The 25,829-nt window shown below is 39.3% G+C and overlaps 1 protein-coding gene across 4 annotated transcripts in view; it reads right to left on the minus strand.

The window, feature by feature from the left end:
• LOC133977911 (up-regulator of cell proliferation-like) overlaps window positions 1-25,829 on the minus strand; it is a 50,289-nt gene that overhangs the window by 17,504 nt on the left and 6,956 nt on the right. The window contains exons 1-2 of one of the 4 annotated variants that reach the window (XM_062416550.1): window positions 7,712-7,809; window positions 7,522-7,628 (exon numbers count right to left, since the gene is read on the minus strand). The exons of 1 other annotated variant lie outside the window; for it this stretch is intronic. In XM_062416550.1, coding sequence (XP_062272534.1) covers window positions 7,522-7,628; window positions 7,712-7,800 — 196 coding nt within the window. In that variant the 5' untranslated portion in view covers window positions 7,801-7,809. Of the gene's footprint in view, window positions 1-2,776; window positions 2,884-2,970; window positions 3,069-7,521; window positions 7,629-7,711; window positions 7,810-24,978; window positions 25,174-25,829 lie in introns of those variants that run through there. 2 more of the 4 variants (XM_062416479.1, XM_062416247.1) reach the window with 2 other exon arrangements.

Genomic DNA, 25,829 nt, shown 5'->3' on the forward strand with positions numbered 1-25,829 from the left:
AGGCTATACAATACAAATCAAAACCAGCATCACTGAGGAAAGATCATGTGATGTATGAAATAATACCTGTGGTTTTATGTCCCTGTGGAAGATTTTTTTACCATGGATGTGTTTTAGTGCCAAACAAATCTGCACAAACCAGTCCAGGATCTAAGAAAGACAAAGGAATGTAAAGTTTAAAAGTATCAACTTGAACTATAAACATCATTTGTAATTCTAATGACCAAAAAAGCCAGGAATATAAAAACAAGTCCAAATACATTTGAAAAACAAAACAGCAAAATGAAATAGAAAGTGTTACATGATGAATTGTATCCACATGTTGTAAAGTTTCATCCTAAAGATTAACAGACAGATCCTAAACATTCATCATTATCTCAAAGACACAATAGCTTACTTGCTGTTCTGAGAAATGTTCTTCTTTCTGAGATTTGATCTTCTTGGAGAGGTCTCCACCTTCACAGTAGTCCATCACAATATACAGACAGCCCCCCTCTAAAAGATTTTATACAGCATAAGGAACATCAATCAATCAATCAATCAATCTTTATTTGTATAGCGCCAAATCACAACAAAGTTATCTCAAGGCACTTTACACATAGAGCAGGTTCTAAACTGTACTCTTCAAGTTTTAATTTTAAAGAGACCCAACATTCCCACATGAGCAAGCATTTAGCGACAATGGCAAGAAAAAACTCCCTTTTAACAGGAAGAAACCTCAGGCAGAACCAGGCTCAAAGTGGGCGGCCATCTGACAACATGCATGCAGACATGTGTGCATCAGGATATTTTTGCAGTTAATGACCTCTGTGATACCTTGAGGTTACAGCTAAGAACATGGATCATTTTTACCTTCAAAAGATTCCTTATAATGGACAATGAAGGGATGACTCATGTTGGAAAGAACTTCAACTTCTTGTTGAGCTTTCTGCCTCTCTTCAGTCGACATCTGTCAAAGTGAGAGGAACAGATAATGATGTGAAAGAGCAAAGTAGTAAAGGAGAGCTCATATGAACATTGAAATAGTGGAATATTATACATATGGTGCTTACTTCTGATATGCCATGAATCTTCTTGATTACATATTGTTGTCCATCCTCTTTGGATTTGACAAGGATGGTTGTTCCAAATGTACCTTTCCCAATTTTCTCCACAGTTTCATACTTATCCATGTTAGTGGAATGACTGTCACCACGTGTTTGTTCTACAGAGGCACAGATAGCTGATTACAGACAAATACAGAAAAAGGAGCAGAAGCAATGTAGTTGTTGAGGTATTTTTATACATTTCTTGAGAATCACTTAAAAGTTTATAGAAGCACAAGATACTAAATTCTGGTGCTTTTTTGGCGCTACAGTAACACTGCCACGATTTTGGTCTAAACACACCATCACTTTCATTCAAATCCATCTCATGTTGCACACCCACAATCAGCAAATCAACAGAAAATGTCTCAAAATAAGTCGTCAGTACATTGTATGACACTTACGGTATACTAGTTACCATAGTAGAAATACCACTACTACATTTACATTACTCTCAATACCTGATTTAATATCATGGCAGAAATCCAATTCAGGACACACTCCTCTATTTAAAGACTTTTTATAAACGGGTCAATGACGTATAAGGATTTTCAACAACTCAATTTTAGAATAATAAAAACAAGCATATCTAATGCAGTAGTTCAAACATTCAGAATGTTGTGTACCTGAAAATTCATATTACAATTTGAAAGTGATTTTAGTGGGTTTTTCAAGATTAATTGGCACTGGCCTGAAAAAAAGTCATTTGGTGCGACCATGATTCATCTTGAAATATCTTATCTAAATAAAAGATCATTTACAAAAAATGTTTAAAAAAAAGCAAATACTTTGTTTCCAAACACTTTATATTACTGAAAACTTGTAAAAAAAAAAAAAGATGTGAAGCGTGTTAAGTAAATTAATTTATTTCAAGATGAATCATGGTCGCACCACATGACTTTTTTAAGGCCAGTGCCAATTAATCTTGACAAACCCACTAAAATCACTTCATTTCAAATGTATAATATGGATCTTCAGGTACACAACATTCTGAATGTTTGAACTACTGCATTAGATATGCTTGTTTTTTATTATTCTACAATTGAGTTGTTCTAAATCCTTATACGTCATTGACCCAAACATCAACAACTGAACATCAACTTTGGGTGTTTCATTGTTTAAACATACAGGTTACATTAGAATAATAGTTATGAATTAAATATTAAACGGTATATACGTAATAGGCATTACGGTATAACGGAAATAGGCATTTCAAATTAGAGGAACTATCATGCACAATAATAATGTGCTCTAGGGATGCAACGACTAGTCAATTGCGGGTAATTAGTCAATTATGGGATCGAGCGTGTTTCTTGTGTTATAAAGCAGAACTAACATAGTTTTTCCTGAGCTGAGTACCTGAGGAGAGAACCATCTCACTTCCTTCATATTTCTGAGGAGAGTTGCACATGCACAATATCGACCGGGAAGCAAGAGGTCAACAAAAAAAGTAAAGTAGTTGCCTGCTGGCTTTGTATAGACGGAGCTGTCTTGGCTGATTAATAGTTTTTTGTTCATTAAACTTGTATTTGACCATCCAGGAGCTAAAATCACTACAAACTACTTCTTTTTCTCTTTCTTTTAGTTAAAAAATGTACACTAAAGTGGGTTTGTCTGAATTTAGCTCATATTTAACATCCATATCACACCATCTTCACTCTGAACTGATACTGAAGAAAAGTTTAACTCACCAGCAGATTGTCCATCTTTAAATAATATACCAAGTTCCATAGAATCATCCTTCATGGACTCACAGCTGGGTAAAGGATAAGTTGGTCTCTGCTTCTGCTGCTCTGAGCTTCAACACAACACAAACAGAGATTTGAGTATAAATAATGATGAAGGGATGATTTGTGTCATGGACAGTTAAAGATCTTCATCTCACCTTTGAGCTTTTGTCTTACTGTCATGTTTCCCACACAGATCGGTTTTGGAGGAAGTGTTTCCTTCCTTTGTGTCCAAACATGGATTCATAGCACAGCTGACACCTTCACACAAACACAACAACATGCTGTCAGAGCTGCACTCACTCATTTCAACTAATGATGCTTAGTGAAAGACAGGAAGACCATGTTTTTGTATGCTCATGTCTATAGTTTTATTTTTCATCTTTCTCAAAGCTCATAACTTCCCTGATGTCATTTCTGGGGCATCAATTAACACATCACCTGTTCACATCTAACCAATAGCACGGTGACACACCTTCATTGTCAGCCTATCATATTGCAGCTGCTTTTTAAAATGTTCTCCTTCTCTGCTCAGGTGCTTTCTTGGTGTTGTTTTGAGCGACCCACCACCTCCCCATCACTGCCCATACATCAGCTGATCAGTCCTTCAATTCAAAAATGTTAGTACATTCACTATATTATATTATATTATATTATATTAACTATTATATTATATATTATATATTATGTATTATATTAAAGCATATAGTCCATTCACTATTATATATTATATAATATTATATATATACACTGCCTGACCAAAAAAAAAGTCGCCACCAAAGAAAAGGTCACACACTCTAATATTTTGTTGGACCGCCTTTAGCTTTGATTACAGCAGCATTCACTGTGGCTTTGTTTCAATAAGCTTCTGCAATGTCACAAGATTTATTTCCGTCCAGTGTTGCATTAATTTTTCATCAAGATCTTGTATTGATGATGGGAGAGTCTGACCACTGCGCAAAGCCTTCTTCAGCACATCCCAAAGATTCTCAATGGGGTTCAGGTCTGGACTCAGACGTCTCATGCTCCCTGAACCACTCTTTCACTATTCGAGCCCGATGAATCCTGGCATTGTCATCTTAGAATATGCCCGTGCCATCAGGGAAGAAAAAATCCATTGATGGAATAACCTGGTTATTCAGTATATTCAGGTAGTCAGCTGTCATAATGTTGCTGAACCTAGACCTGACCAACTGCAGCAGATCATAGCACTGCTCCCACGGGTTTGTACAGTAGGCACTAGGCATGATGGGTGCATCACTTCATCTGCCTCTCTTCTTACCCTGATGCTTCCATCACTCTGGAACAGGGTCAATCTGGACTCATCAGACCACATGACCTTCTTCCATTGCTCCAGAGTCCAATCTTTATGCTCCCTTGCAAATTGAAGCCATTTTTTTCTGATTAGCCTCACTAATTAGTGGTTTTCTTAAGGCTACACAGCTGTTCAGTCCCAATCCCTTGAGCTCCCTTCGCATTGTGCGTGTGGAAATGCTCTTACTTTCACTATTAAACATATCCCTGAGTTCTTACTGTTGTTTTATGTGAGACCTGAGCCTGCTTTGCCTTGCAAAGATTTTTTTGTGCAAAACGTAGCCTCAAATCATCCTCGATTTGTGCACGATTGCGGCATTTCGTTTTGAGTGCTTGAGTCTGGAGGTGGAGTGGTGTAGGTCTCCTCTCTGCTCTGACTGTAGCTGGGACTGCTGCGTGAGGCTACTGTGAACCTGACCGCCTGTGTGTGCCTTGGGACGGGGGAGGGGCTCACGCCAGCACCCGCTGCTCGTTGAGGACAGTAACTGCAACTCAGAAACTAATGTTAGCGGAGCGATGAACTCCAGCAGTAACAAACGAGACCTGCTGACCAACACACACTGCAGTATTAAACAACTTAAACCAACTCTGAGAGGAAGAAAATAACTCAGTGTTCAGTCTGTCTCATCTCAACAACCCTGCGACCGCTCAGCATGTTGAACAATGATGTCTTTAAAGGAGCTAAAGAAGCTAACAGTGCAGCAGAGAGGCTGCTCTCCACTGCTGGAGAGAAGACTGGACACAAACATTTACTAAATTAAGCAATAACTCTTTTATTAATGAACACAGTCTGATTAATAGTTTTTTGTTCATTAAACTTGTATTTGACCATCCAGGAGCTAAAATCACTACAGACTACTTCTTTTTCTCTTTCTTTTAGTTAAAAAATGTACACTAAAGTGGGTTTGTCTGAATTTAGCTCATATTTAACATCCATATCACACCATCTTCACTCTGAACTGATACTGAAGAAAAGTTTAACTCACCAGCAGATTGTCCATCTTTAAAGAATAAACCGTGTTCCATAGAATTATCCTTCATGGACTCACAGCTGGGTAAAGGATACGTTGGTCTCTGCTTCTGCTGCTCTGAGCTTCAACACAAACAGAGAGTTGAGTATAAATAATGATGAAGGGATGATTTGTGTCATGAACAGTTAAAGATCTTCATCTCACCTTTGAGCTTTTGTCTCGTTGTCATGTTTCCCACACAGATCGGTTCTGGAGGAAGTGTTTCCTTCCTTTGTGTCCAAACATGGATTCATAGCACAGCTGACACCTTCACACAAACACAACAACATGCTGTCAGAGCTGCACTCACTCATTTCAACTAATGATGCTTAGTGAAAGACAGGAAGACCATGTTTTTTATATGCTCATGGCTATAGTTTTATTTTTCATCTTTCTCAAAGCTCATAACTTCCTTGATGTCATTTCTGGGGCATCAATTAAGACGTCAGCGGTTCACATCTAACCAATAGTACGATGATACTCCTTCACTGTCAGCCTATCATATTGCAGCTGCTTTTTAAAATGTTCTCCTTCTCTGCTCAGGTGCTTTCTTGGTGCTGTTTTGAGCGACCCACCGACTCCCCATCACTGCCCAGACATCAGCTGATCAGTCCTTCAATTCAAAAATGTTAGTACTGTACATTCACTATATTATATTATATTATATAATATATTATATATTATATTATATAGTCCATTCACTATTATCTATTATATTATATTGTATTATATATTATATTAACTATTATATTATATATTATATATTATGTATTATATTAAAGCATATAGTCCATTCACTATTATATATTATATAATATTATATATATACACTGCCTGACCAAAAAAAAAGTCGCCACCAAAGAAAAGGTCACACACTCTAATATTTTGTTGGACCGCCTTTAGCTTTGATTACAGCAGCATTCGCTGTGGCATTGTTTCAATAAGCTTCTGCAATGTCACAAGATTTATTTCCGTCCAGTGTTGCATTAATTTTTCATCAAGATCTTGTATTGATGATGGGAGAGTCTGACCACTGCGCAAAGCCTTCTTCAGCACATCCCAAAGATTCTCAATGGGGTTCAGGTCTGGACTCAGACGTCTCATGCTCCCTGAACCACTCTTTCACTATTTGAGCCCGATGAATCCTGGCATTGTCATCTTAGAATATGCCCGTGCCATCAGGGAAGAAACAATCCATTGATGGAATGACCTGGTTATTCAGTATATTCAGGTAGTCAGCTGACCTCATTCTTTCATAATGTTGCTGAACCTAGACCTGACCAACTGCAGCAACCCCCGATCATTGCACTGCCTCCACAGGCTTGTACAGTAGGCACTACGCATGATGGGTGCATCACTTCATCTGCCTCTCTTCTTACCCTGATGCGCCCATCACTCTGGAACAGGGTCAATCTGGACTCATCAGACCACATGACCTTCTTCCATTGCTCCAGAGTCCAATCTTCATGCTCCCTTGCAAATTGAAGCCATTTTTTTCTGATTAGCCTCACCGATTAGTGGTTTTCTTAAGGCTACACAGCTGTTCAGTCCCAATCCCTTGAGCTCCCTTCGCATTGTGCGTGTGGAAATGCTCTTACTTTCACTATTAAACATATCCCTGAGTTCTTACTGTTGTTTTATGTGAGACCTGAGCCTGCTTTGCCTTGCAAAGATTTTTGGTGCAAAACGTAGCCTCAAATCATCCTCGATTTGTGCACGATTGCGGCATTTCGTTTTGAGTGCTTGAGTCTGGAGGTGGAGTGGTGTAGGTCTCCTCTCTGCTCTGACTGTAGCTGGGACTGCTGTGTGAGGCTACTGTGAACCTGACCGCCTGTGTGTGCCTTGGGACGGGGGAGGGACTGACGCCAGCACCCGCTGCTCGTTGAGGACAGTAACTGCAACTCAGAAACTAATGTTAGCGGAGCGATGAACTCCAGCAGTAACAAACGAGACCTGCTGACCAACACACACTGCAGTATTAAACAACTTAAACCAACTCTGAGAGGAAGAAAATAACTCAGTGTTCAGTCTGTCTCATCTCAACAACCCTGCGACCGCTCAGCATGTTGAACAATGATGTCTTTAAAGCAGCTAACAGTGCAGCAGAGAGGCTGCTCTCCACTGCTGGAGAGAAGACTGGACACAAACATTTACTAAATTAAGCAATAACTCTTTTATTAATGAACAGTCTGATTAATAGTTTTTTGTTCATTAAACTTGTATTTGACCATCCAGGAGCTAAAATCACTACAGACTACTTCTTTTTCTCTTTCTTTTAGTTAAAAAATGTACACTAAAGTGGGTTTGTCTGAATTTAGCTCATATTTAACATCCATATCACACCATCTTCACTCTGAACTGATACTGAAGAAAAGTTTAACTCACCAGCAGATTGTCCATCTTTAAAAAATACACCGTGTTCCATAGAATCATCCTTCCCGGACTCACAGCTGGGTAAAGGAGAAGTTGGTCTCTGCTTCTGCTGCTCTGAGCTTCAACACAAACAGAGAGTTGAGTTTAAAACAATGATGAAGGGATGATTTGTGTCATGAACAGTTAAAGATCTTCATCTCACCTTTGAGCTTTTGTCTCGTTGTCATGTTTCCCACACAGATCGGTTCTGGAGGAAGTGTTTTTCTCCTTTTTCTCCATACATGGATTCATAGCACAGCTGACACCTTCACACAAACACAACAACATGCTGTCAGAACTGCACTCACTCATTTCAACTAATGATGCTTAGTGAAAGACAGGAAGACCATGTTTTTTATATGCTCATGGCTATAGTTTTATTTTTCATCTTTCTCAAAGCTCATAACTTCCTTGATGTCATTTCTGGGGCATCAATTAAGACGTCAGCGGTTCACATCTAACCAATAGTACGATGACACTCCTTCATTGTCAGCCTATCATATTGCAGCTGCTTTTTAAAATGTTCTCCTTCTCTGCTCAGGTGCTTTCTTGGTGTTGTTTTGAGCGACCCACCGACTCCCCATCACTGCCCAGACATCAGCTGATCAGTCCTTCAATTCAAAAATGTTAGTACATTCACTATATTATATTATATTATATTATATAATATATTATATTATATAATATATATTATATTATATTATATTATATAGTCCATTCACTATTATCTATTATATTATATATTATATAGTCCATTCACTATTATCTATTATATATGATATAGTCCATTCACTATTATATATTATATAATATATTATACGGAGTGTCTATTTGCACCTCTGGTACAAATAGCCTCGGCCACACAGCTGAGCTATTTGCACCCTACACGTATAACAACGTGAAAACATGGTGGACATTCATCTTCCACGCCAGCAGAAAATAGCGAATTTAGAAAGGTTTCATCTCTAACGTTTGTTCTAAAGACATTTCTGGCGGGAAAGTTGTATTATATTTACATAATCTTTCCTCAGTGCATTCATTCAAGCGTCGGTTTATCAGTCAGAAATTATTTGACACCAATATCTATCTTCTGTATTAGCGAACATATTGGGCTGTCACATTACTTTGTAGGAATGAAGCGGTGGCGTAACGGGCAGCGTGTCCGTCATTAGTTCAGGAGACTCTGGTTCGAGTCTTTGCAGCAGCAGTTATATATTGATGTTTTCAGCGGAAAAACTGTGGTACATTTTCACTTGTTAAGTAAATGCATACAACCCGAAAATCTCTGAATTTACAACCTTCAGTTTGTTATATGATGGGAATCAAATTTTGACAGATCTATGGTTGCCATGGTTACAAATACATTTCAGACCTCTGAAGTCTCAGGCCGTGAGACTCATGCATTTCAAGCTGCTCTCACGCTCACACGCCACACCTGACATTTCTCACGCCAAGAAGTGATAGATCTCACCGGATAGAAATGATTATATGATATACAGAAGAGAACAGCGACGTATATTTCTCCTGCTGTCCCGGTGGGATACGGGAATCTTCCGCATATCTCCAGACTCTCCTCCGACAGCATGCACTCCTGTACTGGGGTGCAAATAGAATACTTTGCTATATATACCAGGGTACAAATAGCATCCACTTCTAATTGTACTGGGTGCAAATAGCATTCATTGATATTTGCACCAGGGGTGCAAATAGCCTTTGCCTATTTATATTAACTATTATATTATATTATATATTATATATTATGTATTATATTAAAGCATATAGTCCATTCACTATTATATATTATATAATATTATAGATATACACTGCCTGACCAAAAAAAAAGTCGCCACCAAAGAAAAGGTCACACACTCTAATATTTTGTTGGACCGCCTTTAGCTTTGATTACAGCAGCATTCGCTGCGGCATTGTTTCAATAAGCTTCTGCAATGTCACAAGATTTATTTCCGTCCAGTGTTGCATTAATTTTTCATCAAGATCTTGTATTGATGATGGGAGAGTCTGACCACTGCGCAAAGCCTTCTTCAGCACATTCCAAAGATTCTCAATGGGGTTCAGGTCTGGACTCAGACGTCTCATGCTCCCTGAACCACTCTTTCACTATTTGAGCCCGATGAATCCTGGCATTGTCATCTTAGAATATGCCCGTGCCATCAGGGAAGAAACAATCCATTGATGGAATAACCTGGTCATTCAGTATATTCAGGTAGTCAGCTGACCTCATTCTTTCATAATGTTGCTGAACCTAGACCTGACCAACTGCAGCAGATCATAGCACTGCTCCCACGGGTTTGTACAGTAGGCACTAGGCATGATGGGTGCATCACTTCATCTGCCTCTCTTCTTACCCTGATGCTTCCATCACTCTGGAACAGGGTCAATACGGACTCATCAGACCACATGACCTTCTTCCATTGCTCCAGAGTCCAATCTTCATGCTCCCTTGCAAATTGAAGCCATTTTTTTCTGATTAGCCTCACTAATTAGTGGTTTTCTTAAGGCTACACAGCTGTTCAGTCCCAATCCCTTGAGCTCCCTTCGCATTGTGCGTGTGGAAATGCTCTTACTTTCACTATTAAACATATCTCTGAGTTCTTACTGTTGTTTTATGTGAGACCTGAGCCTGCTTTGCCTTGCAAAGATTTTTGGTGCAAAACGTAGCCTCAAATCATCCTCGATTTGTGCACGATTGCGGCATTTCGTTTTGAGTGCTTGAGTCTGGAGGTGGAGTGGTGTAGGTCTCCTCTCTGCTCTGACTGTAGCTGGGACTGCTGTGTGAGGCTACTGTGAACCTGACCGCCTGTGTGTGCCTTGGGACGGGGGAGGGGCTCACGCCAGCACCCGCTGCTCGTTGAGGACAGTAACTGCAGTGTGATACATGCTTTCATGTCAGAGTCTCCAAAACATCAGAAAACTCTCCAATAACACCAGAAAATGTCGCTAAATTTGCCGCTAGTCGCTTTTCAGGAAAAAAGTCGCTAAGAGTTGGCAACACTACGTCTGTGTGCGGACGCTTAAGCCTGATTTAGGCTTCTGCGTATTACTTTCGAAGTTCTGCGTCGAGGGAACGCGTTGCTCAGCAATTCACCGCCATGCCGCTAGAGGGTGTGACTGTTAGTGTGGTTTCAGAGGAGTCATATCCGTATCCTTGTTTACTTCCGGTCACAGTAGCATGTAGCATTGCGCTATGTTTTTTTTTTTTATTATTGCAAAATGCAAAATAAGCATTGCGCTATGCGCGCTAATAACAGAAAACACATACCTTTTGTTCATTATTAATAATAATGGCGGTGTTGCAGGAAGAAAGACCGGAAAAAGCAACTGCCGGAGGAGCTGACGTTTTGAGCAGACCAATCAAAGTCCTTGCAGTCCGCGTTGACGTGACGCGTAGTTAGGATTGTTTGGAGGTGCACGTCAGGCTACGGCGTAGGGGTCTGCCTCTACGCAGAGAGCTTTGCGTAGGTAGCTACTCCGTCGTTCTGATGCAGAAGCATAAATCAGGCTTTATAGTAGCACTGACGTCGTGTCACAGGTTCAAAATACTACCCTCTGTTGTAATTGGTAGACATTTCGACATGGGGGGAATCTTCTGCATCTCTCTCTGTCAGTGAGTCCGTGATCTTTTGTGATTTTTTCCTCCTATCGTCCTGTGCTCACGCCCGCCCGGGAGAGTGTCCCCCCCGGTTGAGAACCACTGGTTTAAGTGATCGCTGATCACGATCAATCAGGATTTTTGTTGTACCACAAGCGTGCATGAAAAGCTCCTTTGACAATTTTTTTATCTGCCCAATTTATACATAATAATGAAGAACTAATGTAACGCAATGTAATGCCACATTTCTTTGTTTAGTAACTGTAATGTGATTACTGACTGTAGACACTGTAACGCGTTACAGGTAAATGTAATGTGATTACAAAATGTCCTTCTCCAGCCTCCGATGTCACAAACTCACAAAAAAACCTAATTCACAGGAGAGATCATTCGAACTGATGGCCTGAACATTAATGAATTAATTACAACAATCTTATTGCTGAGTTATCACAGTTAACACTCTTGTGTTTTAGTTAAAGAAAACATTAACATGGTAACAGAGGAAAATACTTCTGAGCAGGTTCTCCGGTCAGCCAATCACAAAGATTTTGTTGGCATAGCCGCCTTTATTTAGCAGTAGACCGACAGGAAACAGAGAGAGAGGGGGGGGGGGGGGGGGGGGGGGGGGGGGGGTGACATCCAGCAAAGGACCTCCGATCGGGATTCGAACCAGGGTCGGCTGCGTATATGACATGCGCTCTAACCAGTCGACCACCTGCGCACCATCTTATTCTTTTTTAAGGCCCAAGCACTGACAAGTCAGTGAGGGACCTATTGCTTTTGCCAGGATTCCTATTATTATTATTTTTCACGTTCTTATGCCGCCACTTCAAGCGCATTTTTGGCAGCCTGAACTTGCATGAAAACTCATGAAATTCTGCACACACGTCGCAGCTGGTAAAAATTTATTTAATTTAACGTGATTGGACGCAAGCGTGGTAAGGGGACTCGCTAGCGCCCCCACACGTCGGGTCATGTGACCACAAATCCTCTCGGATCGGCTTGAAATTTCTATATGTCATAGGTCTCATCGGATCATTGGGAAATTAATTTTGTGGAATTTTTTTACCAAACAGGAAGTTGACCACGCGGCGTGGCGTGCACCGATTTTAATTTTTCGAGGACTGTTTTGAGGACTTTATGATGTTCACAGAATCATGAAACCTGCCACATAGGTTTCAAATCATGAGCTCTTTCATCTGATACCACAAAAGCCCAACATTTTGCCCCAACAGCTCAGTAGCGCCCCCTAATGCCTTTTCCCACTTAGTATGTACTGACAAACTCTAAAACTCACCAAATTGGACACACTCGTCAAGACTCACGAATATTATTTTTTGGTATAAGCCCAACCTTTTCAGTGCCACGATGACTCTACAGCGCCCCCTAGAACATTAAAAGTTGAAGCCCCGTCTTCTAAATGCACGTACATGAACGAAATTTAGGATTCTTATATATCATGACCAGGCGCACAATAAAGCCTCTTGGACCCATACCCTAAGTCCAACAGGAAGTCGGCCATGTTGGATCACAGGTGCATTTTTTCCGCCGTTTTCCCCATTTTCAGGCCTCGTACTTTTACGCACTCCTCCTACAGTTTTGACTCCAGAGACTTCAGATTGGAACTGTATCATCCTCATACCTTGATCATTTAAACTTGATGACAGATTTTACCTACGTTATACCATGTGGGCGTGGCAGTCGTTTGTTTGTATAAACAAACAACTCCTTATAACTCCTCCATACATTGTCGGATGTTTATACAGGCAGTGCGTGAAATGTCACTCTTGGTGAAGACGTTTCAATTTCAACATCATTGGGGGTGGGGATGGCAAGGGGTCTCCATAGCGCCCCCTAACAGCAGGTCATGTGACCAAAAACTTTGCCTGATCTTCGTGAAACTCACAGTACTCATAGCACTCATGGGTAAACCCCCAAATTAATTTTTTCAAAATTTTCGCTCTAACAGGAAGTGAGTTATTGTGCATTTCCTGCGTCAATTTTCCGTTTTTCCCTCTGCGTTTAGAGGACTTTCCAGTCTTCACAGAATCACCAAACTGCCCACATAGGTTCACACTCAGGAGCACTTTAATTTGAGACCATAACCGCCCCTGGGCGTGGCACAACAGCTCAATAGCGCCCCCCTAGTGCCTTTATCCATTTTGTACATTTTCACAAACTCCTACACTCACCAAATTGTACACATACGTCAACAGTCACACATATTGACTACTGACAAAGTTTGGGATTTTTAAGTGAGAAGATGACTCCACAGCGCCCCCTGGAAGATTTCAAAGTTTAAGCCCCGCCTTCCACATTGACATAAAAAAATGAAATCGATAATGCCTATGTATCATGTCCAGACGCACAAAAAAGCCTCTTGGACCCATACCTTAACTCCAACAGAAAGTCGACCATTATATGAATAACTTATCCAGTTTCATTTCTGCTCTTGGTTTGCCATCTAGTGGAGACATTAACCCCATCACACAATGTTCCATTGAAGCAGCAGGAGCAAAGATCTTTACATGGCTGCTGTCAATGCCCTGCGACTGCGACAAGCACTGACGTTCCTGCGTATGAAGACCTCTACCTGCGCGCCCTCCGACTGCGCCACAGCCCGACGTGCATGGGATGTGCGAGGGCCCTTCGACACTGCTTGCAGTTTTAATTTATTCTTATTTTTTTTAATTTTATTATTTATTTGAATCCCACCAGTTGAGTGTAAATACTAATAAATGAATTCTACTGTATTTATTTGACTGTCTACAATCTGCCCACTAGACATAGATACTAATGGAACTACAATGAAAATTAACACAGACATGATGATGTTCTGGACCTTCATTTGAGATACATTTTCACAAATTGCATCTCAGTGACTTTTAATTGAATACCCCTGTTAAACATTCATTTTAATGCTGAGAAATACTTTAAAATATTGAAATCTCCACTGTGAATAAAAGGATATATATATATATATTAGGGCCGGGACTCGATAAAAAAAACAACTAATTAATTAGAGGCTTTGTAATTAATTAATCGAAATTAATCGCATTTTAATAGCATATAAATATTTGACCTGAGAACAGTGAGAAGTAATTTCTTTTACATGGATTTTTAGTATGCGATTGAATAATGACTGAATACATAAGCTTCAGCAACAAAAATATTGTTTATTTTTGTTCAAGTCCAACAGACCAGTGCAATTTTTGCCATTAAGTGTAGCAATAGCATATTTAGAAATATAGTACATTTCAGAAATTAGCTAGCTACCACACTAGCGTCCATGCTAGCTGCTATATGTTTTGCATTGAGGTGATACTTGAGGCTCGATGTGCTGTGGTGATATGCGAATTCCTTGTTGCATAGCTTGCACACAACCATGCTCTTATCCACACTCCCATCCACGGGGCCAACCAAAGCGGTCTCATCAGCTACTTTGTTCATGTTCACTGTGGTTTGTTGTTGTCTGAACTACGCTAGTTGGTGCTCCAGTTTAATCGGTCCGCCTGAAACTCATCCAGTGAGAAACGTTCCGCGGTGCAAAAATAAGTGTGATTAAAATGCGTACATTTTTTTAACGTGTCAATTATTGTGTAATTAATTAATCTTAATTAACGCGTTAAAGTCCCGGCCCTAATATATATATATATATATATATATATATATATATATATATATATATATATATATATATATATATATCATATATTTAACGCTGTGGACAAATTTAGCGGATTTCGTCATTAGACTGCGTTGGCTGCACACTTACACTGGAATGTGAAGGGAAAAAACAGCATTTTAGAGTCGGACGTGTTTTATGACAAACAGGTTTTTCTAGTTTTATGTTTGTTTCTCAAATGTGTGGTGAGTTGCATAAGGAATCTGTACAACAAAGCAAGCTGAGTGAACTACTGTATGAAAACAGGGGAAGGACACTTGGCAATTTTTTTATTTAATCAATGGGCCAGATGCAAGAACCACTCGTACGCACAGATTCGTTCTTCAACCATTTGCCACATTCACCAATTTCCTCGTATTTTGGATTTTCTCTTAGGTACGAACAAAATGTACGAATGGTGCAGACCTGTCGTACCTCTCACGCACAACCAACCTGCAGTCCTCCAAAGCTTATATATACTATATAAGCAAGATATGATAACGGAGTGTCTATTTGCACCCCTGGTACAAATAGCCTTTGCCGGGGGAACTAACATTTTTTGGGGGGGGTGACATCATATACTAGATAAGCAAGATATGATGATGACAACACTGTATGATACAATACAGCGAAGCACGATACGGTAGCTATACTCTACAGAGTGATGTAACCTGCTGTAGTTTATCAGCACAAAACTCACAGAGAGGTCGAGCTGTTGAACTGTTACCCTCATCTCCAACTTCTTCTACCGGCTTGTCCTGCGTTGTCATCCCGGGTGTTAGCAGGTCTGTGCTGACAGCAATCCGGCAGCAGGTGTAACATCAGCAGTTGAGCTTCGGAGTCAACTGACTTGGATTTTCTTTTTAACATCACTGTATGCTGACTACCACTTAACAGAGGAATGAATAATGTCGATCCGCAGGCTGAGTGTATATTATATTGTCAGTATTTTAGAGACCCCTGAGTAATGGGTGTGAACTACAGGGGATGAAGAGAAGGGGGGGAAAGTGTATACTATGTCCCATTAATTAAATTGAACTTCTGAATCCATAATCATGATGACATTACTCTGTTTGTAAAATTATTAGGCTATTTAGTATAAAGAAGCAGGCTATTTAACAATTTAGGTAGATATATCAGTCATTTGAATTGACAATTGAAACTATGATATAATGCAAGCTTACAATATAAATATTAGCGGCCGAAACTACAAAGCGACTTGTCAACAGTTACTTTCCCACAATATAAACTGACTATTTATTAATAACTTTTATTCATGTAATTGAAATAGTGCTTATTGAAGTAATAGTTTAACTCCCTGGCTGATGACATCCTCTGGCATAATTCATGCTCAGTCATTTTTGTTTTTATTTCTGTGACGGTGCAACAGCTGAGACAGCGTTCACAGCACGGGTCATTTTTCCTCATTCTTTGTCTTTCTCAGGACCTTTAATTCCACTAACACTAAATAATAATCTGTGTTTCTGTTGATCTATTTCTGAGAGCGGGGCCTCAGTCTGAGAGCTTGTAAAGTTCTTATTCTTAGTCTTTAGTGCCATTTTCATGAATGGAGCTTCTCCACAACCTGCCGGTCGTCTGACCTTATATGGTATTTTGGGGGCGTCATTCATGTTCATTTACTATTCTCGGGAACGCGCGTTCATTTAGAACAGCTGGGATTCATCATGTTTATGAAGGTCATTTACGACTGTTTCCTGGTGATACGAGTGTTTGGTGAATCCGACGTGGCACACTCGTAAATTCCACCTCATGAAAAAAGTACGACAGATTTAAGAAGAAAAATACGAACATATTGTTGCATCTGGCCCAATGTTTGGATATCAGTTTGTTTACATTTCCAAAGAAAGTGTTTGAGGTTTAATGTAGTCCAATCAAATCTATTTTCAACAAATCCTTTTTTGGAACTAGACTCCATCTATACATCCTGTCTCACTCTACATCACGTTATGAAAGCTAACTGTGATTTCACTGTGACATTTAAGCCCCTGAATTTTATTATTTTAAATTCTGGCCTGGTGACTCCTGGTCAGAGCCGATCTTAAAGCTTTGGGGGCCCTAATCAAAATCTGCTGTGGGGCCCCTCAAACTGTCGTGTGCTCTGAGTGATTTATGAGCACTGAAAGTAGGAAATGTAGCTATCTTCTCTTTAGGTTTAACTAAAACACATAACTTACTTTCTTGGGTGCCATAACCAGATTCTGCACCAGAAGTAGAGGTGGTTGATGGACCTGCAATGTAATAAAGATATTAATTAAACATTTACTTACATTTTAAAACACATCATTTCACCCCCCCTTTATACTCATTAACAATAGGAACTGTGTTTTCTGCCACCTGTGACTCTTTTCCAACTATGTACTTAAATAGTTCTCCTGGAGAGGAGAATGAAAGAGTAAGTTATTAATGTTAGGCCTTTACAGGGATTAAAGTTCTCCATTGATACAACTTTTTGTCAATTGGACCACCGAAAGGCCATATATGAGATCAATGCAGATCCGATGAAAATAACAAAGGCATACAGTAATAATAATATATAACGTGATACTCTACATTATTATCACAACAAACACACAGAGCAGACATGGGCAGCCCGCAAGTCAATTTCCAAATATCAATAAATTGTTAAAATGGGGTTGGAAGCAAGCAGATCATTACTGCATCTAAATGACTGAGTTAAGTTATGACAACTCTCCACAGCTGTTTCTGCTGCATGGAGGTTCAGCTCTGCCCTGCTGAGACAGAGGAGAGGAGCAGCTAACGTTAGCCTATGCTGCTATTTGTCATTGCCCTGCTCTCCTCTGAGAGTCTGTTCAATGCAGGAATACTGCTATTTTATTCCTCCTCTCTGTTCTGTATGAAGGTCTGGACACTGAATGGAGGACAGAGTTAATCTGTCAGTAAGCGGCTACAGGACGCTGTTGTGTTAGTTGTGCTTGAGCGAGCTAGAGAGTGAATGAATAAAGGGAGCGCTGACAGTAAGAAAGCTGGTGAATCAGATCAATACAACGTTATTTTCTGATAGTTTCACAGCAGTTATGTTCAACAGCACAAATAAACTTCCCCACACACCTCCACTCAACCCTGCAGCTAAGCCTCAAACCTCTGAATGTGAAACGCCTGCGTGTATAGCCGTACCCAGCATTGAGGTCACCTCTGTATTTTTCCTAAGGTACACAGAGCTGTCAACTCTGACGCAATCAGTGAGTTCACGCAATTGGCCGTTTTCACATGCACTCTCGCCACACTGCTATTTCTCACGCTGAAATAATAATGTAAAGGTTTTTTGTTTTTTATTATTAGTTTTAGTTATCACTTCTATTATGACAAAAATCAGTACATCAGTCTATCCGCTGTTTTCAGAGCGCTGTGTCAGTGCTTCATTATTAAATCCATTCCGCTTGTTTATTGAAAGAAAACCCAAATCAGTGAAACTCCATGATCCATGACACACTTGCTACGTCAGTGAAAAGATGAGGAGAGTGGTTAGTTTTTATTATTTGATAGTTACTGTAGAGGACTGGTCTGTTTTTAGCTGACAGGCTCTTGGTTTGATGTTTGGACATAAAGAAGAGTAAATTAAGTCATCACTGTTAGTAATCAGTTAACTTCAGCTAACTACACCTGAGTCTCTTATTGACAGGAGCTGCTTAATTTATAAACTGGCTCATAAAACTGACAAATATTCTAGTTTTTGAGGAGCAATCTTTGGCCTGCTGCTGAGGGCTTTGGGTAAATTTCTAGTTTCACAGACTGGTACTTTACAGTCAGTTATACAGGGTGTCCAAAAGTCTCTTTACAATTTAAAAAAATCATTACAAAAGCAATTGATGAGATTTGTTCTATGTAGGTTATCAAAGTTTTAAATCACATTGCATTTGTGTATTTCAGGTACTCTGTTGATAAAATAGGTTTTGTTAAATAAACCCCTAAAAAATGGCTTCTCCTCAAGAAAAGGCACAATGTGTATCATGGTTTATTGAAAAAAAATACGCAGACTATGGGGTTATGTTAAAGATATCGTGTATTGAACAAAGATACGGGACATCAACAACCTGAAGTTAAACATCACTAATGCCATTAATGAGTCTGCTACAGCCAACATGGCAAGAAATCGAGTACCGTTTTGATGCTTCGTGCAACTAATGTGCAACTCATTTTCTAATGATTTCTACAGATGTATCTATTCATTTGCTTTTGTAATAAATGTGTTAAATTTTAAAGAGACTTTATGGACACCCTGTATTTATATTCAGTATAATTTGTTCTGATTATAAACATGAAAGAATAGCTACTGCTCACTAAATAATTATTACTCCACCACCTCTGCTGACATCTAGGTGTATGAGAGTGAGTCAGAGACAGTTGCAGGATGCAGGGACAGAGCATAGATCCTTTGCTGTGGTGAGTGATGAAAGAGATTTAACAGTTTAGAATAATTTGTCAAAGGGATTATTGAATGTTAAACATTTCAGTCAAGGTGTCCTGTATGACCAATAAAGTCAGGAGAGCAACATTTATTTGAAAATGTGATATCTTAATATCATACTGTTCCCAGGTGAACCATCTTATGCTATGCTCATTTTCAAACTGTAAATCAATAATGGACCACCCAAAAAAAATCTGAATTTGCAAATGACTATATCACCTGTATATTACTCTAATTATTAAATTAATCTCTATGTCACAGCTGTGACATATATTCACACATATATATATCCTGATAGTCAACCAACCCAAAACCAATGTGCTCATTTTTCAGAAAAGATCTAGACTACAGAAAAATGAAAACAGTTTCATAATTTGAAACAACCCTGTTAAACAAATCAATATATATATTAAGGACTAAACATTTTCAAAAACAGGAACCTTTTTTTTGGCTGTGAATGAACTAAAAGACAAAGCAAAAATGGCTTAATAACTACCAATTACAACCTGAGTGAGCAAAACCTGCAGTGGAAGTACACCAGTCCAGAGAAACCCTAACCCTAACCCTTCCTCTCTACTTTCTACCCCAACCGAGGCAGATGTTCTCCCACTCTGAGCCTGGTTCTGGTTCTGAGGTTTCTTCCTGTTAAAAGGGAGTTTTTTCTCTCCATTGTCACTAAGTGCTGCTCATGTGTGAATGTTGGGTCTCTTTAAAATTAAACCTGAAGAGTTCGGTTTAGAACCTGCTCTATGTGTAAAGTGCCTTGAGATAACTTTGTTGTGATTTGGCGCTATACAAATAAAGATTGATTGATTGATTGATTGATTGATTGATTGATTGAGAAACCTGGCTGACAAAATAGGAGAGGATGTTCTGAAACCATATACAGTATCAGTCTCCAACAGCCACTGTCATTACTAATGGACGATGATCTGAACACTTTCACACACACACACACACACACACACACTTTCGCCAGGGGTGTCCACTTACCCCACTCCTTTTTGCTTTGGTCTTAGAACAGTTCACTGAAAATATTCGACTACACACTGGTGTTAAATGTATAGTGATATCCTCTACCGGCTTTTATATAACACTTGCGGATGCTTACTCTGCACCTACCTAGGAAAATAAGCCAGGATTTAGTAAAGGCATTGTCAAAATGTATTTGGCATGGCAAAAAACCTAGACAGAGACTCTAAGCATAGCAGTTACCTACAGATATGGGTTGTCATTTCTGGCTATGGTTACATGAGTATTACATATCTTAGGAGAGAGACTCCTGGGCTTGTGCCCCACATTCTCTATGGAGTCTGCTTATAATATACCTGCAGATAAGGTATTTTATATCTTCTCAGGTTGCCTTTTCTTCTGATGACCTCCGTTGTAGTGACATAGAGAGATTTATTTTGGAACATATATCATCCTTTTACTTGACTCTCAGCTCCTGTGACACATACAATTTGCCAAATATTTCTCGTAAATAAGAAAGATTTAGGTAGTAAATATATTGGAAATGACTGGCAGATGGCTTTATACCCGATCAGAGCTACATTTACATGTAAGAGAGTGAGGGAGACCCAATACCCAAAGGTTCTCCATAGGCTATGTATCACTCCTGTTACCTTGCATAAAATTATCTCGCTTTCTCCTTTATGCATCAAATGCCATTCTGATAGGGAGACATATTTCCATTGCTTCTGGGAGTGCAAACTAATTTCCAGATTCTGGACATTTATTTTTCAGATGATTAGTGGGATATTTAAGAGAAAAATTAAAAAGAACCCCAGTATTTTTGTCTTAGGCCTGCTTTCTGGGAAATTACATCACCCTGCATCACAATACAAATTGCTTTATAAGCTCCTTTTAATTACTTGTAAGTGCTTCTTGCACAAATGGATCAAAACCACCCTGCCAAGTGTTACCCTGTGCTACAGGGAGATTTTTAACACCCTCCTCCATGAGAGGTTGCAGGCTGTTTTAAGGAGAAAAGATGAGTTGTTCATGAATTTATAGTCACCTTCCCTTGATTATCTACCAGCAGACTTGAAAGACTTAAGGGGAGGCTCCTGTCTGAGTGGAAGACACCTCTCATCCCCAATCATGGGACACACATGATAAGGTTACTGATGACTGGTTGCTCCAAACTGTCATGAATAGAGAGGACCGGAGACAGTGTTCTGTTTAACCTCATTCGATTAGTCACTATATCTAATATGGTAATTTTTTTTATTTTTTTCCCCTTTATTTTTGTTATTTAATCTTATTCGATGATTGTCATTATTCTTATGATGACGACGTCGACGATGATTATTATTTATTTTTATTTTATTCTATTTTCTTTATTTCTTTACTTGTTTCTTTTTTTCTCCCTCTCTCTTCTGGTGGGTGTGCTGTACAGCTGTCTGGATTTGGGGTATTGCATGTTGTTCTGTTTGTTTAAACTCAATAAAAGTCTTTAAAAAAATCTAAAAAAAAATATTAGAAGAAGAGAAGAAGTACTTTATTAATCCCTTGGAGGGGAAATTAAATGTCACCTCACAAAAACAGCCAACATACAGGAAGGAAACATACAGACTCAGGCAGTACAAGTTAAGTGCAAAGCACCACATCAACATCCATCAAACAATGCAACAATCCACAACACTCAGCAGTCAACAGCAATGTTCATTAAAAAACTTCACTGCACCAGGTATAAAGGAGCCTCTAAAACTCTCCGTAGAGCACCTTGGCATCACTAGTCTGGCACTAAAGCAGCTCTTCAGTTCACTGAAAACACCAAACAATGGGTGGTCTTTATTGTGCAGGATGCTACTGAGTTTCCTGCCTGCTCTCTTCTCCATGACTTCCTCTAGGAAATCAGGAGACAAACCATTGATGGATCCTGACTTTTTTATTAACTTGTTGATCCTATTTCTGTCCTCTGACTTCAACCCCCGACCCCCAGCAGACAACAGCATAAAAAAGCACACTAGCAAAAATACTTTGATAAAACACATTTAAAAGTGACTGGACTGGGCTTTTGTAAAAATGGCTCGGGTTTTCTCTTTCCAGTCCAGCCTGTTATCCACAAGGACGCCAAGATACTTGTAGTAGGGGACCACCTCAACAGCCACATCACTGATGAGTACAGGAGTCACTGGTGTCTTTTTCTTTGTAAAATCAATAATAAGTTATTTTGTCTTATTTAGGTTTAAAATTAGGTGTTTTTTATTACACCACTTGACAAAGCTGTTGATTTCCTTTAAGTAGGATAAATGGTTGTCACCCGTGATGCAACCAACAAGTGCCGAAAATTTCTGTAAGTGGCAGTTAGAGACCAAACTTGACCTCCAGTCCGAGGTATACAGGGTGAATAAAAACACTGTACCCTGTGGTGCTCCAGTATTGGTTAAAATAGTTTTGGATACCACGTCACCAATTATCACCAACTGAGGTCTGGATGTGAGGTATTCCATTACCCATGCAATTGTGTTATTATTTATTTTCCAATCCTGCAGTTTCTTTACTAAAATATGTGGCTGAGTTGTATTAAAAGCATTTGAGAAATTGAAAAAAAAGATTCTCGCAGATGCACCGGCTGACTCCAAGGGGCTATAGACTCTGTGTAGCATATAAAGTAGAGCATCATCCACACCAACACCCCTCCTATATGCAAACTGGAGTGGATCCTGGTATGCAGAAACCTGCCTTCTAAAATGCCCAAGGACCACTCTATCAAAAGATTTCATGATCTGGGAAGTCAGGGCTATGGGCCTAAAATCTTTAAGATCACGAGCATTTGCTTGTTTAGGCACTGGCACAATACATGAGGTTTTCAAACTCTTAGAGACCAATATTTTGGAAAAATAATAAAAAATAATCCCAAAGTTCTTAGTTCTTAGTGACTTGGAGAGACTTCCAGTCCTACTGGGAGAGAGTAAGAACAGGTGTAGACTGTAGCAGCCCACCATGAGCTCTACAGCTCTGTGAGCCTCCTGTGCCATATAGGTAATAATTAATGTTTACTAATTAAAAGCTCATGTCTTATATGTTTATATCTTATGTTACTCTTAACTACCTTCCAAAGCCTCTCCTGTTCTCTAAGTTGTCTTGTATTGTTATTGTTTATTTTATTCATGTTTATTATGATTGCATTAATATGCTTTTACAACATTGCATAGTATGCAGTCATGTCAATAATTTGAATTAAAATAGGTTCTCTTTAAAACCAATTATCCAAATATATTGTTCTTACAACTGCATTTATAACCCTGTTATTATTTACTCATAGCTTAACCATGTCATGTTACTAAACTACCTTTAAGAAAAAATATCACTGATAGCACTACACAACATTTCAGATACGCCTTTAATATCCAGGAATTCCCATTATAGACAAAACCACTGACTTGGGATCTTCAACAAACTGGCCATTCACACTTAGACAGTTCAGTCATATACTAGCTTTTGACCTGCCTAGTCTTGTTAGTCTTGTTAGCTGCAGGATAACAGCATGACAGGATATTAACTTTTACAAACTTGTGTCAAAGTTACCTAACTACAACACTAATGGTAATGGAAATAGAGATTGTTGTTAGGTGTTTACATCACAGATGATCAAAAGGTTGGAAAATTTGAGTCTTTCCAGTTAAACATAATACTTGACATGTAGGCTGTTTATGGGAGGTGAGTGTAGATCAACTGCTCTGTAGGTACACTGGATTGTACTGTAATCTGGTTTGAGTGTAGCTCTACTCAACAAAGTAGTGAGTCATAAATAGGGTCTGTTCCACAAAGCATCACGCTTTTTTATTTTATTTTTTTAAAATGTTTTTATTTTTTTAGTTTATATCAGTTTGCAAACAATTTGTCTACATTTCCAAAGAATGTTTTTGGGGTGTAACGTATTCATCCACCTGCTGATCTGAACACACAGGTGAGGAATGTGTTTAAGTTTCTTTTTTAAATGTATTTATAATTTTTTTAAATGGTCCCATTGTTTTGAATCTCTGCACAGTTAGATATACATGGTTGCCTATAAAGTTGCAATAAAATATTTTTTACCTCTTTATATGAAATTATTGTGACAATGTGATTTATTCTTGATAGATAAAGTGTATATATTCTCAAAATTGTATTGATCAATCTCATTATACCTGGTCAAAGGTGATTACTGATGTGTATAAATACAAAATAAAAAAAGGTATGTGTCTGAAAACTAAATTATTCCAACTTTATGGGCGACCGTGTATATATATACACATACATACTTATATATGTGGCCAGCAGCTACACTGTATATCCAGGCCAAAACCTGGCCACCTGTAATTGTTTACGGTACGTTTTTCTACTTGGTAGATGGTAAGGACAAGTTACAAGGGTCGAACGTCCACACAATACATTTTGCTGATTTAGGTCCGGATGACACTTGGTCCAATGAGTTCTGCCCCTTTTACTCCCATCAAACATTATTTACAGTAAACCCAACACGTACATGGAAACCTAAATGCTTTCAATATTGAAATATTGTTCCTTGCCAACAGATTCTCCATTTCTATGCAGATATGTGATTATAGAGATTAAGAGTTTCCTTACCTGCCCTGTGAAGAAAATCAGGGCCAAAATCCTGAACAATGATCTGGAATGAGTAGAGAATAAATGATTTGTGACTGAATACGATTTCCTTTATGTAAATTCAGACTGCATCAAACCGACCGTGCTCTTCACCTGTGGTGTGAGGAACTTCTGTATCCTACAGCAGAGGAAAGGTCTGTCCAGTATGCTGCTGACTGAGGGTCTCTCTTCAGGGTCACAATTCAACAGCTGAGCCCAGAGAGAACGCAGTTCTTGAGAGTAGTGATCAGACACAGGAGAGTATGAGCCACTGATGATTTTCTGATACAGTTCCTCCCTACTGCAAGCCTTAAACTGGAAAAAGGAAGAAAGAAAAGATGACCCATTTTTGTTTGTCAACCATTAGACATACAGGGAACAGATCTAAATCAGTATGTGAGAGAGCATTTCAATGCTGTTTATGAGTCGATGGTATCTAGGGGGTGAACCTGGGACGCTGGGATTCACTGCTGAACCCTCTGGAGGTGTCGTGGGTCTATCAGCGAAACACCCAAGAAGGAGGGCGCCCACTTAATAACCCAGGGATGCCATCACTCACTTGACCTTCCCACAGAGTCTCAGTGGTGCCTCAAGTATGTATGTAATAAGGGATATCAACATCTAGTCCTATACAACAGATCTGATCATCTGGTGAACCAATGACTGCTGTGAAAGGGCAGCTGACAACAAGGGAAAGACCTTGCGACAGCTTGGAAAGACAGCTGGCAGGAGGGAATAGACCCCAACGGGGCCGCCATGGGCTAGCTACCCATGGTGGCGGGATCCAACACGATTGGTGTATGGGTCCCACCCACACATGGCTAAGAAAAATTCTAAAGAGAAAATACCCCCTGAGCCGGCGAGAGCGGGGGCGGAAGATGGCTCATCGTCAGACAACCCGGTACAGACATAGGAACGGAACAGACTATGAGATTGATGATCAGCATACCTGAGGCTACAACTAC

Source organism: Scomber scombrus, chromosome 1 (genome assembly GCF_963691925.1).
Source record: "Scomber scombrus chromosome 1, fScoSco1.1, whole genome shotgun sequence".
Taxonomy (NCBI): domain Eukaryota; kingdom Metazoa; phylum Chordata; class Actinopteri; order Scombriformes; family Scombridae; genus Scomber; species Scomber scombrus.